Below are 13212 nucleotides of genomic sequence, written 5' to 3'. Positions count from 1 at the left end.
ATCAAGGAATCATGCGAGAAAATATTCCTGATACTCCGCAATAATTATAAGTACTGCTAGCAGAGAAGAAAACTCATAATTATTTATGGTTTTATAAAAGTCAAGATTACAAATTAATGTATTAAGCATTGCATGTTTATTGCATAGATTAGTTTACCGTCATTGATCGACGTGACGATGTTACAGATCATGATTCATAATCAAAGTTAATAATCTTGCGCAATTAATTTTCAGTTTTTTAATACAGAATTTAGTTTACTTGGTAATGATAAATTACATTCACTAATAGAAAGTTTTAAAATTAAAAATATTTTAATGTACATTTAAATTTCTAATACAAAATGCCACGTATCCATACGCGGGTTGCGATTTTAATGTTAATCGCCATACGAATGTAAAATTATGTTAGTTAACCTTTCAAACCTTTTGTGGCATATACGTGATAAAATTGATTATTTTTTTGTTAACGTGGCAGTGTGATTATAGCGACTCACACCTTTACTGATTGAGTGACTTAGCAAAATCTGTATGAATTCATACAAAAAGAAAAGTTGACTTAATAGAATATATTGGAAAATACACAAAAAGAACATAAAACAGGGCAAGAATCGCAAGAATGCTTTCGCAATATATTTTATATAATTTTTAAAGATGTCGGTATCAATTTATTAATTTTATTGATTATTTTCATTTCAGGGAAAATTTGGCCAACGACACATACCTGCTATCACAAATGGACAACGACCAGTATGTGCCCATTTGGACGGTGGCTAATTTCAATCAGGTTAAGAAGCTTACCAAAGACATTAAACTCATCACAGAAGTATTGCGTGAATCGCCCAATGTACAAGTTGACGAGGAGGGCGTTAAAGTGCGTCCAAATCATAAACGGTGTATAGTTATTTTACGCGAAATACCAGACAATACACCTATTGAAGAAGTGAAGGTAACAAAAATTTGAAGACTATCAAATTGCAACTGATTTACAACTTAACCAGCAGTTTATGGGGTTTTATTTATATTCTGTAGCAATTTCTTTTTAACCAAAGGAGAATTGATTAAAAATAATAAAACGAAAGTTTTTGCTGAAGAACTATATTTTAACTCTTACTGGAACCAATAAATGGACCTAATTATAGTTTATAAACATTTTTGTTATTAAAATTTTTTATTAATGTCTTAAGACATCTTCTAAAATATAAAAAATAACTGTTGAGGCCACCATTAGACGATTTCAGGAGATGATCATGTTTAAAAATATGTCTATAAGTAAAGTTTTCCTACTTCTATTATTTTAGTTTACCAAAAATTTGGTTTACCAATATCAGATTTAATCTGAGCAGAAGGAAAGCCATTTACTGTTACAGGCTATTGCTAGATACAAAATATAGTTGGCAATAGTTAAAAGTGGGAATTTTATTACTGATAAGTAAATGTAAATTTACTTTATCTTTTTTGAGGAAAATAAATTAGACTCTTCTTGATGTTCTTCATGTTTGTAATTTTGGAATAAGGGATTGGGTAGATTCTTGAATATCTTTAAATTCATAAATCAATTCGTCGAACTTTTAAAAACTTTTCCCTAATGTTCACTTTATTACATTATTGAAATTAAATATTGATTGTTCCACCTTCACATGAACCATTGAACCAATAAAATATTATTTCCTATTTGAGTAATCTCTAAGAATTTGAACGAAAGTAGCCGTTTTATTCTCAAGCTCTCTTATTTTCTCTAGTTCAACGAATGATTTGTGTCAGTCTGCTGCATATACATCCTCATACTCCTCATCTAAAATTACCTTATCTTCCACGATGTTCAATAGCATTAATGTCTTTCCAGTTTTTTTTTTTTTTGCTGGTTTTAGATTTTGTTTCCTGGCTATACTGCTTTTTAAATTTTATCAATATTTTTCTTTTTTGTTAAAATTGTGATAAAAATAATATTTTATATGTATATAAACACTTACAGATATTCTATTTTATATTATATAGGTAAGAATAAAAAAAAAATAAAATTAAATTCACATTCAAAAAATGTGTTCACAACCGGTTTTGGGTCATGCCTCGCTAATAAACAATCAATCATAATTACAGTCAAGCAGTTAATCTTAAAAGATTAATTACATGGTACTAATGATGACAGGTTAAATGTTAATATTGTTTGAACAATATTACATACAAATTATTACACCGACTTATTTATTTATAATTTTTCTCAAGGTTCTTGTTAGTATATAGTTTCCTCAGCAACAACTTCGTTATCGTATTTTTGGTTTCTAAATTTCGCTGAAGAAGTGTGGTGTTTTATTTATCAAATGAGGATGTTTATTAATTTATAGGAATTATTTTCTGGTGAAAATTGTCCTCGCTTAATATCTTGTGAGTTCGCTCATAACAATTCGTGGTATGTGACGTTTGAGTCGGACGAAGATGCACAACGGGCGTACAAATACCTCAGGGAGGAGGTGCGCGAATTCCAAGGGAAGCCGATCATGGCTCGGATCAAGGCAAAACCGATGAATCGACTTCCAATGCCGCCCGTTGCTCCCCTCAAGAATGGCTTCAGACTCACTCCATCATCGACCGTTTTCGATCCAGCCGCTTTTCCTCCAGGCCAACAAAGATTTATCTATCCCAATAACACTTCTGGACAACCAGTGACGTACTCCAATCAAGTACAAATTTATGTAAGCTACATTTTTTTTTTATTTTCAATGAAGCCGTTTTTACTAATTTTTTTTTATTAGCCGTACCAACAACAACCATTCTACACTTCGGTAGTGCAAGCATGGCATACAGGAGGTCCTTATTATGATATAAGTAGTGTTTTTCAAGTAAATGGCCTCGCCCCTCAAACGACATTTAAACCACAGTATAACCGGACGAATACCAGACAGCGTAAGCAATCGAAACCGTCATCGTCATCGCAAAGTGGAGATCTGACCACACCAGGGGTATCTCAGGCCAGCAATCAGGTAAGCGGCGGCACTAGATTATCGAATCAGCAAGGAGGCGGCGGTGGAAGTGGTGTCGCACAGCCGCCAGCCATTCAGGTTACTGCCAAGGTTGGTGCCCCTACAGTCATCACCTCAAAACCAGTGCCTCTGGTTGGTGAAACACCCAGATCGAGTCATGTACATGAGGATACTCACACTTGTAACACAGGTTAGTTTAAACTTATTTTTTAATTTCTTTATAAAAATAATGATTTTAGTTGCACCATGTCCAGTTGGTATACACCAACAGGAAGAAGTTCCATATAGATCTACAGCTCCCTCGATACCAAAAGAGCCACTGCCGCCAAGACACAGGCGCAAGAGAAAAGATGAAGAGATGGTTGCAGCTAATACACAGACTCAAAAAGAGGTGGTCGCTAATAGTAGAGGTCACTTTGATTTGGAAGATTCCGCATTTCCTCCATTGCCAGGTAATATCAAAATTTAAAGTAAAAGAAATTTATATTAATTTTTGTTTTGTTCTAGGTTTTGAAGGAGGTACTACAACAAATGTTAAACAAGTCCAGTGTAATGTGTCGAATCAGGAAGTAGCTCCCCATCATCCCCCACCTGTCGAAATGCCAATTCCTCAGGGTCATTGGGGAGAGAATAGACTTGCAGACGTTGTGAAGGGTACCGCTAGAACTAAGAGTAAAGATAATGGCAGCAATCCGACGTCACCCCGCGCTATGTCCCCTCAGCACTCTACTTTATGCCAAGGCAGCCAAACTACAACTACTAGACAGCATTTCTCAGCCACAATCGAAGTAAAGGAAGCTGCCGCCACTAATGGAGATATTCCTCTTTGCACAGCTACCCTTACACCGCCTTGCTCACCAGAGAAGTAATAATTTAGCTTTGTTTTAAACCGGTTTTTATGTTAAATGTTTATTTTAGACCGATTCCGACGACGATTGCAACTAAATGCACTATGGCCGACAAGTCGACTAAAACCGACGACGTCCTCTTGAACGGCGACCTGGAAACTCCTTGCCCGACCACAACAAATGCCGCGACTATGACTACAGAAATGTCCTGTGAGGCCCCAGTGCGTACGACTCAAGCTGGCGCGACTACTGTCATGAGAAATCATACCACAAATGTTCCATTTACGAGACAAGAATCACGTTCTGAACCTCATAAACAACAACCCCCTGTCACTCCACCCCCACTGGTATGTGTGTAACTCAAAATGCAATTAAATATATTGAATATAAAATATGGTTTAAAATGTAAAATGCGTTGTGTTGAAACTAACCTAATTCAATTTTAATTTTTAGGACAACACAAATCCACCTAGAATGAGTTATGCTCAAGTAGCTCAACATCACAAGGAACAAAAGGAGAGACAGGCCAAGGATAAACTACTCAGTGAACAAAGTGTGCCACAGAATAACAATAAAGCCACAAGCTCAAACAGTAGCAACGCCACAAACGCCATAAACAGGGTCCAAGGCGATCAACAGCATCGCGACGGAAAGGAATCTAAAGGTATGCATGACACAAGTTTAGTAAAATCGATTTTTAGTTATTTAAGTAAAAAGGGCCGTGAAGACGCAAATTAGAGCGTCCCTGTAACCAAATCATTATTTGAAAAAGATACACATACTTAAAGTTCTGCGTGCAAAATCACAATAAATGACATAATACTCTTATTAACGTTACTCATAAGATAGATATAAAATTTTTTTATTCAAAAACTTTTACTGATCGTTCCGCCCAAGAATTTTATAGATTTGTTTGAGTCAATGCCAACGCGCGGTATGGTAAGAATAATTAGAACATAATTATAGTGTTTACTACTGTGATTGTCTTGTTAGCACATATAGTTTCTAGTTCTTTCTAACAGTTTGTTTGGTAAAGTTACACAGTATGAGGAAAACAGTACAGCATATTGTAGTGAATTTTGCCACTCATGTAATTTCTATTCAGAATTTTTATGTAAATACATAAAATAAAGGTTATATATACTTATTTGTAACGTAATACTTTGATAATACTTTGTTATATTTGTTGCTTAAGATGTTTTAATCACATTTGAAAGGTATGAGAGAGAATTGTGATTGAAAGCGATGAAAGGTAGTTTTTGGTGATGAGTTTTCGGTTAAAACAATTTATACCGCTAGGGTAAATTTACAATTTGATAATTTTAAACATTTTGAGTATTTTTGTATAATGGAAATTATAGATTTTATTTATTTCAAAACATTACTTACCTAAAACCTAATCCAAACATTTATGGGCTACTATTGAATATTTAACAGAATCATTTTCTTCACTGTTTATTCTTTGAAGAAATATAGCAATAGTTGAATGTCTGATACTTTACAAGTTTGGGTTATGCTGGATTCCATACTTTTCTCAAGAAAGAGCCAGATTTGTCATAAAATCTTTATGTTGTGAATATATATCTGGCTATATTTGGTCACTTATAATTTATACTAGACAGGAACAATACTTGACATGTATAAATATCAGGCAATAAATTACAAATTGTAAATGTCTTTTATGAACCTATTTTGAATTTAGGACAGTATCTTATCAGAGATAATTTTTATGTCTCGCGGAAATTCTTAAATACTCTTACATCAAAAAACAAACACATTTGGAACTGTGAAATTGAAGAAAACAGTACTCCCATAATAGAGATTGATACAAATTAATGATAATATAATTATAATAACTCTATGGTCACATCAATTATTATTAGGCATCAAAAGGTGTAGGAAGAAACATAGAATATTTATATATTTTCTTCATTGAAACTAAAGTCTACTTGTTAATTGAAACTAAAAAAATAACACTTTGTAGCCCTGATTCTTAAGAAACGATTCCATTTTTGAGAATCGATTCCGATGATTTAAAGTTGAACACAAGTCCAAGAATCGATACGCTTTGAATTCAGGTCGGCATCGGTATCAAATCAGAATCGAGATCATAATCGAATCGAAATCGTATGATTCCGACTCGATACTTAGAATCGAATACAAGAAAATTTAGAATCACTGCTAATAATTACATTCCATTACGGTGTAAATTAACAGTTTGTTGTCAAAAAGAATCTAAAAGAAACAAGATGTTATTGTCCAGATTGTGATGATTGAATGTTCCAAAATGTACTTTACTAAAAAATTATTTAACAAATTTCATATTTATTTTTACATATACGCGAAAGTTGTGTAATAAATCTAAAAACTTTTTGTGCTAAATATTTACTAAGTTTGCGAACGATACTAAAAATACTAAGAAAAGGGACAATTTTTGTAATTGTTTTCTCACCAAAATCCAACTGCTAAATGGTTAAGAAGAAACTATAGTTTCCACCGTTAGTGAACATATTTTTTCCAATCTATACCCATTTATATCAATAATTTGGGGCGGAATGAAGTTGAGTGCTCTGTGCACCCACTGTATATGTAATTATAGTTATGTTATTGTTTGGAAAAAGTATTATATTTTTTGATTCACACTCAAAGAATTAAAGGTTGTGAAAACCTTGTTAAAGAAGTAATTCAAATTCACAAATGTTCTGTTTTTAGAAGAAACTTTTTACTTTTTTTTGTCGAACGATTGTGGAAGAAACCTTCCTTAAACTTACTTAATAGATCTGCTTGTGGATATTCGCATTCACATCTGATTGACATGAATGATACTTTCTTCCTCCAAACACCAAAATTTGGGAACATTTACGATTTATTTTCATCATAAACAAAGCATATGATGTTGCAAAATTTTGAAGCGGCTTTCAAGTGACTTTTACAGTAGCTAACAACTGTTTTGAATTTAACATTACATTTATTATAAATTTTATTAAACTGAAAAAATGTAGGTACTTTTAATTGGTTTATTTTTAAAATAAGCTTAACATGTTTCGACTATACAATCATCCTCAGGACCGCCGTCAGAAGATATAATTGACGATCAAAAACATTTTTGAACACGTCCAGATGGTTTTGTAACTTGCCTTTCAACCGTTTCATACAATTTTATAATAGTTATTTATATTACAAGTGGGCTAGAAACATAATTACAGTACGAGTGTGGAGAATTGCACGACGAGGTCGTAGACCGAGTCGTGTAATCACACGAGTACTGTAATTATGCTCTAGCCCACGTGTGATATACAGCATTTTATCTACGACTGCTAAAAATTACTAAAAAATCAATTTCTTTAGAAAAGTCTATTTGACATTTATAAAATTATTTGATGATGACAAAAATGATTGTTGACAATTTTGAATTGTCAGTTTCAACAACATGTTCACTTATCTGGAATAAGTGTTTTGAAATGTAAAAACATAACAATTAATGTTTATAATAAATAGTATTGTTTCTCTGTAAGTAGATAGCACTTTTTCTTTTGTATTGTTGCTCGTTTCAATAAATTAAGTCTGTTCTGATTAGGCTAAAAATGCGTTATGTAATGAAACCAGTGCGATAATGAACTTCATTACGTAACTCAAATCACCTCAAATGAGTGCGGTAATGATGACTTATCCAAGCAGTCGTAGATAAAGTTAATTTATCTCTTTTAAATAATTTTAAAGTAATTTTGATACGTTTTCTTAAATAAATATGTATGTAAAATTCTTATCAATATTGTGTTTTATAATTCGTTTGGGACGTGTTCGAAAATGTTTTCCCTTTAATAAAATTCATATACAGGGTGTCACACAAAAAACGCCCCAAGCTGTAACTCTGTTATTTACATTCCGATTTTCATGGTCTAGGTATCAAATGAAATGGTTTTATAAATACTATGATTCATGCTACAAATAATTTTTTCCAACGTCATAATCAATTTTAAGCGATTATTAACTTCTGTTTTTCAAATTGCTGCATATATTTTTCTTCACGTCATTGGATAGAAATTGTTCTTCTGAATCCATTGATGTACAATACATCCATTTTGAATGTAAGTTTAGCAGAGAAAAGACACCTGTATATACAGGTTGTCACACAACAATGCCGCAAGCTGTAATTCTGTCATTTACATTCCGATTTTCATGAGCGAGGTATCAAATGAAAAGATTTGCTGAATACTATGATTCATGCTACAAATAAACTTTTTCCAACGCCATCTTCAATTTAAAGCGATTATCAACTTTTGATTTTCAAATTGCTCGGTAAGTTTTTCTTCACGTTATTGGATAGAGATTTTTTTTCTGAATCCATGAATGTATGTACAATACATCAACATTAATTATAATTGTAGTAGAGAAAAACATTAAAATAGTTTCCGAATAAAAAATAAACTGTGATAATGCATTTTAAAATATGACATTTTATTGATTTTGTGAAAATTTTGTTAAAAAATTTCAAACAATAAAAGAAGTTACTAGGATTACTGGACATGCCTCTGAGTTTTTATCCAAAGACAAAATATATTTGTTTTTTATAGTAGCTGGATAAAACTTGTATTTATTGCGACGGAAATTAACGATTTATTTTTTTGGGTCATGGCAATCATTGAAATAAAACAGGCGATTTTTCACCTCAAAATTTTTCAGTAGTTACTTTTTAGTTATCGAGTATTCGAAGCTATCATAACTGTGCAAAAGTTGCGGAGATATTTGTAGTATCAATTGTGAAAACACTGTTTTTAATAAAACATGTTTTTAGTTTTGAGTACACATTAGACTGGACATAACTAGTTTATTTTAATCTTGCATGAAATCGTCTTCCTTGCATATTAATCCATTATACAGCGTGTCCCGTATCTTCCGCATCAGAGCATTATACGGTTGTAGAATACATTATTCTGAAGCGATCTTTCTAATAAAATTTTTTCGAAATGTTTATAATAACCGCACGGGAACTGTTTAACGACGACCAATAACGGACAACTTTGATTCATCGAAAAAGTTTATTTCTCTTTCCATGACGAATTTATTGGTGAGTACACGTGGGAAACGAGTTATCATCGGCGTACCGGACCGGCCGAGGGTGGCACCGATTACCTGAGTCTGATTTGCGATCTGCTGATTGGACGAAAAACAGTTCTTTTAAACAGTTCCCGTGCGGTTATTACAAACATTTCGAAAAAATTTTATTAGAAAGATCGCTTCAGAATAATGTATCCTACAACCGTATAATGCTCTGATGCGGAAGATACGGGACACGCTGTATATGTTTTTTTGTTATGTCAACGTCATTTTCCCTTCTTTTGATGCGTCCACAGACACAGGCCAACTATATGCGCTTCTCTTTATTTCAATTAAATTCAATATTGCACTATTTGCAATTTACCTATCATTCCTTCATTGAATACATTTGCACCGATATTTGGCGCAATTCTGAATGCTCTTCTTATGATGCCATTCTTGATTATAGTCAGAACTATTTCGAGAAGTGCTTTATAATAAGTGTTCATAGTCAAACAGATGACAGAGGCCGTGACTAGTAACGCCCCAACACTTAGTAGTTGCTCACCCAGTCAGCTACAAAACAGTATAACTTTGACATTACTGCAAACTTTCTTATGAATTTTTAAAACTCAATCGTTTCGTTCTATCAAGATGTATGTTATTAAGCCCTTAACTGAAAACTCTAATACATATAATTCTGGATTTGTTTATATAGTGTTAGTTAGAAATAATTATTTTTTGCAATACATTTTTAACAAAATATTATTTTAATCTTTTAATAGATGGTGGTCAACAAAAAGATAATGGAGGTGGTGGTCAGCAGCGACAGGGTCCACCCAGGAGCGGTTCAAGAAATAGTTACGATCGTTCTCAACGACGAAGGCCGGAAGGTAGAACGTCGCAGTTACGCGATTTTGTACCCCCGCGTTCTCCGAAGTAGCAGACGGACGAGGTTTGGTTATAGTGTTTGTGGGACTATTAGTGCAGAGAGAACGCGAGCGTGAAACGAGTTTTTTTTTAACGAGGCCGCGTAAGTTTTTTTTTTTAATTATTAATCTTTGTTCGCGCGCGCAGTCCAAAACGAGACTGACCGTGACGATTTGATATTCTCTGATCGTATCGTGGCGAAAAAAAAAAAAAGAAAGAAAATAATGAGAAAAGTATAAATATATATGAAAATATACAAACGGTGTATATTGGATAAGAGACTAGACAATACTGCCTCCACAATGGCATTTAGGTGTACGTGTACATTTTTTGATTTTCACTTAATTTTTTGCGCGAGTCATATGTTCCTAGCTCGAAAAAGAACACTGTTAAATATTTGATATGTTTATTAGTGCTGTACAATGAAAGTATGAAGAGGAAGAGGAGATTTTTTTCTAGAGTGGCCAGCCTGAGAGCGTGCGTCTGTGATAGGCCCTTGAGCGCACGTCTCGCCTGCTGCTACACATTTAGGTTGACGCAAAAAAAAGAAAAAGTAGAAACCAAAACAAGAAGGAGTCAAAACAAGTCCGTGTGCAACAAAAATAAAAAATGAGCAAAAAAATGATAGCTTTTTGACTGTGGATTTTTGTGATTATTTAAATACTACCTACTACTACTACTGTATTTACTGCTCTCAAAAAATTTATATTTATTTATTGTTACATGGTGCTTGGGAGTTAATATATTGAATTTGTTGTTCTCGATTCATAAAACACGAACGCCCAAAGCATCAAATAATGTTTTTTTTTTGTTTTTCAATACCGCAGTGTCATAAACTGTCCCTTCCAAGATTGCGAGCGGTGCGTCAGTATCTTTGTACAGACTAATGTTAAAAGTTATTTTTGACAAAATAATAATTACCAATATATGTATAAGCTGTATAGGGGGAGTGTAGGTCTAGTGTATATTGTTGTTGGGTTTTTTAATAACTTAGCGCATTGGGTCACTAAGTTGCTCAGGTATGCGGATTTCTGAAAAAAAAAAACAGCTTCAAAATACTTTGGATAACAATACTATTTATAAATATAAAAAAACGCGAAAAAAAATTATATGATTGTAATCTTAAGTATATACACATTCAATGTTACGACCAATTTAGCAAAAAAAAATATAATGTGTGGGGCAAAACTTAAAATATATATTACATAAATATATATTATTATTAAATATATCTAAATCCTAGTACCTAGTTTATAAAAGGAATATAAAATAAAGTATAGGTTTATCATTGAGTAAGTAGTATCGAGTAATTAAAAAAATACTTACAGCTTGAACTGAATAATTTTTGATAGAATTTTTCAATTATTAATTATATTATTCCTATTTATAATAATTTATGGGGCTCTGTGTTTTTTTTAATTTTTGGAGACTTTTTTTTATAACGTTTGCGGCTGCATTTTAATTGGCATTTAAAAAAATAAAATTGACGTTCAGAAAATTTTCAGTGTTTTGCTCTACAAAAAAATTGCTTGGTATACATTTTAACAATAGTAAAATATATATTTACTATTTTTGATTTTAGTTGTTTTTTTGCCACGGCTTGTTGATTGAAAAAGGTTTATTCCCAGTTAAGGAGTTGAGTTGGGTTTACCAACCCAAACCTTAACAGGTAATAATGGTAGCTTGGTAAGTTTAAAAATCAAAACTTTTAAGCATGCTTACTGAAACGGCATACAAGATATTATTAATTTCAGTGTCAAATTTGATTGAAGGAAAGAAAGGGCAAGTACAAAAAAATGTTTGAACTTTTTTCATTTAGGAGCCGTGCTTTTTCTTTGATTTGACTGAAGGCTTAATTAACTTTATCCAGATTTTATCAAGATTCGATCGCTTTCATAGAAAGAGCATAGAGATAAAGTTTGGATAGAGTTGAGACTAATTGTTGAGAGATACACATTATTAAAAGTTTTAATAAAATTTAGATTATTAATTATAGTTCGTATTCTAATTGTGTCTTGTCTTAATTTCTTAATAAATATAAAAGAAAATTATTGTAAAGAATTAAAAAAAGATTAATGCTTATTTAAATAATAATAATATTAATAAGGAGTTTGTCGTTTTATGAAAAAAGCGGGGTCGGGGGTAAATTAAAGTTGCACAGCGTCATAATAATCAATAGGTCTGTTTTATGAACAATAAGCTATTAGGAATTTGTTTGCTCTTGCGCAATATTTTTTTCTAAGGTCAGAACATTTCTGCGCAAGCGCAAAAAGGTTTCAAAACTTATTACTAAATTAAAACTTATAATAAATATTACCGAGCCTTTGTCATTTATCTTTGAACTCATAATTCTTATTCAATGATGTATTCTTACATATAGGCTGTGTATGTAAATATAAAAAAATAAAAAAAAATTAACGAAATTACAATTTTTTAGCGCCTTGTGACGCTTAATCGCGCATGCTACGAACGTGTCCAAACCTGAGCAACGCGGTTGACTTAGTTTTTTTCAGTTATCAGTATATAAGTTAATTTAAGACTGTTAGCTGATTACATTTAAGATTTTGTTATTAATTTTTTCTCGGTCTCCTTTGTTTCTTCTTCTTGACGGTTTCTTTCCTTCGGTGCCGTTTTCAAGAGAAGAACAAATTTAGGCGAACATTTTTTTTTCTGTTTTATAATATTGATATAGAATTAGAATCCTCACGCAAAAAAGTATATGTTTGCATATGTTGGGTGTGTTTAAAAAAGGCACATTTATGTCTATTTGTAATTATTAGTTCGTATAATTAGCTATGTTTATTTCTGTGTGCAAGATAAACTATTAGTATTTATAGTCTTGTTTCTTAATCGCAGGGGTGTGTTTCACTTTTATAATGATGATGTTGCGTTAATGAATTTCATAACAAATTTAAATTCCGATAAAATGATTTCAATTTCACAAATTTTCTTTTTTTAAAACAAAGGGATTTTAGATGATGTTCAGTTATTAATTTTTTTATTGTGTATTACAGTGTATGATTTTAAATTGTTATTTTTAATATATTTTCAAACGAAGTGTTTATTTTTTTTTCATTCTAGTCTAATTTTACGTTTTTCTATTTGTTTTTTTTTCTTTGGTGATTATAAAATAGTAATACATTTAGTTAATACCGCATTAAGACTAATTTAAGGTGATGGGTTTACATTTTTTTAATTAGATAGGGTTTAGTAATATTTTCATGGATTTAGTTATTTTTTGCCCTCCCTATTTTTTTTTCTCGCTCTTCTTTTTATCTCGTCACCTTAAAAAAATCGTATTCGTTTAATAATAATTAAGAAAAGTGTACTATCTAAAAATCCGGCGATGATGATCACCATGCGACACCCCTGCTTTATTTATATTTGATTTTTTTTTGATTTGTATGATAAGCTTTCAA

The 13212-nt window shown here is 31.9% G+C and overlaps 1 protein-coding gene across 1 annotated transcript in view; it reads left to right on the top strand.

Annotated features, from left to right (window-relative positions):
• Window positions 1-12850, top strand: part of LOC111427251 (La-related protein 4B) — a 90552-nt gene extending 77702 nt beyond the window's left edge. Inside the window, exons 5-12 of the mRNA XM_023062283.2 lie at window positions 697-946; window positions 2343-2690; window positions 2751-3168; window positions 3218-3430; window positions 3486-3843; window positions 3897-4173; window positions 4280-4490; window positions 9649-12850. Of these exons, the coding sequence (XP_022918051.2) occupies window positions 697-946; window positions 2343-2690; window positions 2751-3168; window positions 3218-3430; window positions 3486-3843; window positions 3897-4173; window positions 4280-4490; window positions 9649-9806 (2233 nt within the window). The 3' untranslated portion in view covers window positions 9807-12850. The remainder of the gene's footprint in view (window positions 1-696; window positions 947-2342; window positions 2691-2750; window positions 3169-3217; window positions 3431-3485; window positions 3844-3896; window positions 4174-4279; window positions 4491-9648) is intronic.
• The last annotated feature ends 362 nt before the right edge of the window (window positions 12851-13212 follow it).

The sequence above is a fragment of the Onthophagus taurus genome, chromosome 1 (genome assembly GCF_036711975.1).
Source record: "Onthophagus taurus isolate NC chromosome 1, IU_Otau_3.0, whole genome shotgun sequence".
Classification (NCBI taxonomy): domain Eukaryota; kingdom Metazoa; phylum Arthropoda; class Insecta; order Coleoptera; family Scarabaeidae; genus Onthophagus; species Onthophagus taurus.
Note: the sequence above shows the minus strand (reverse complement) of the source record. Positions and strands in the feature narration are given on the sequence as shown.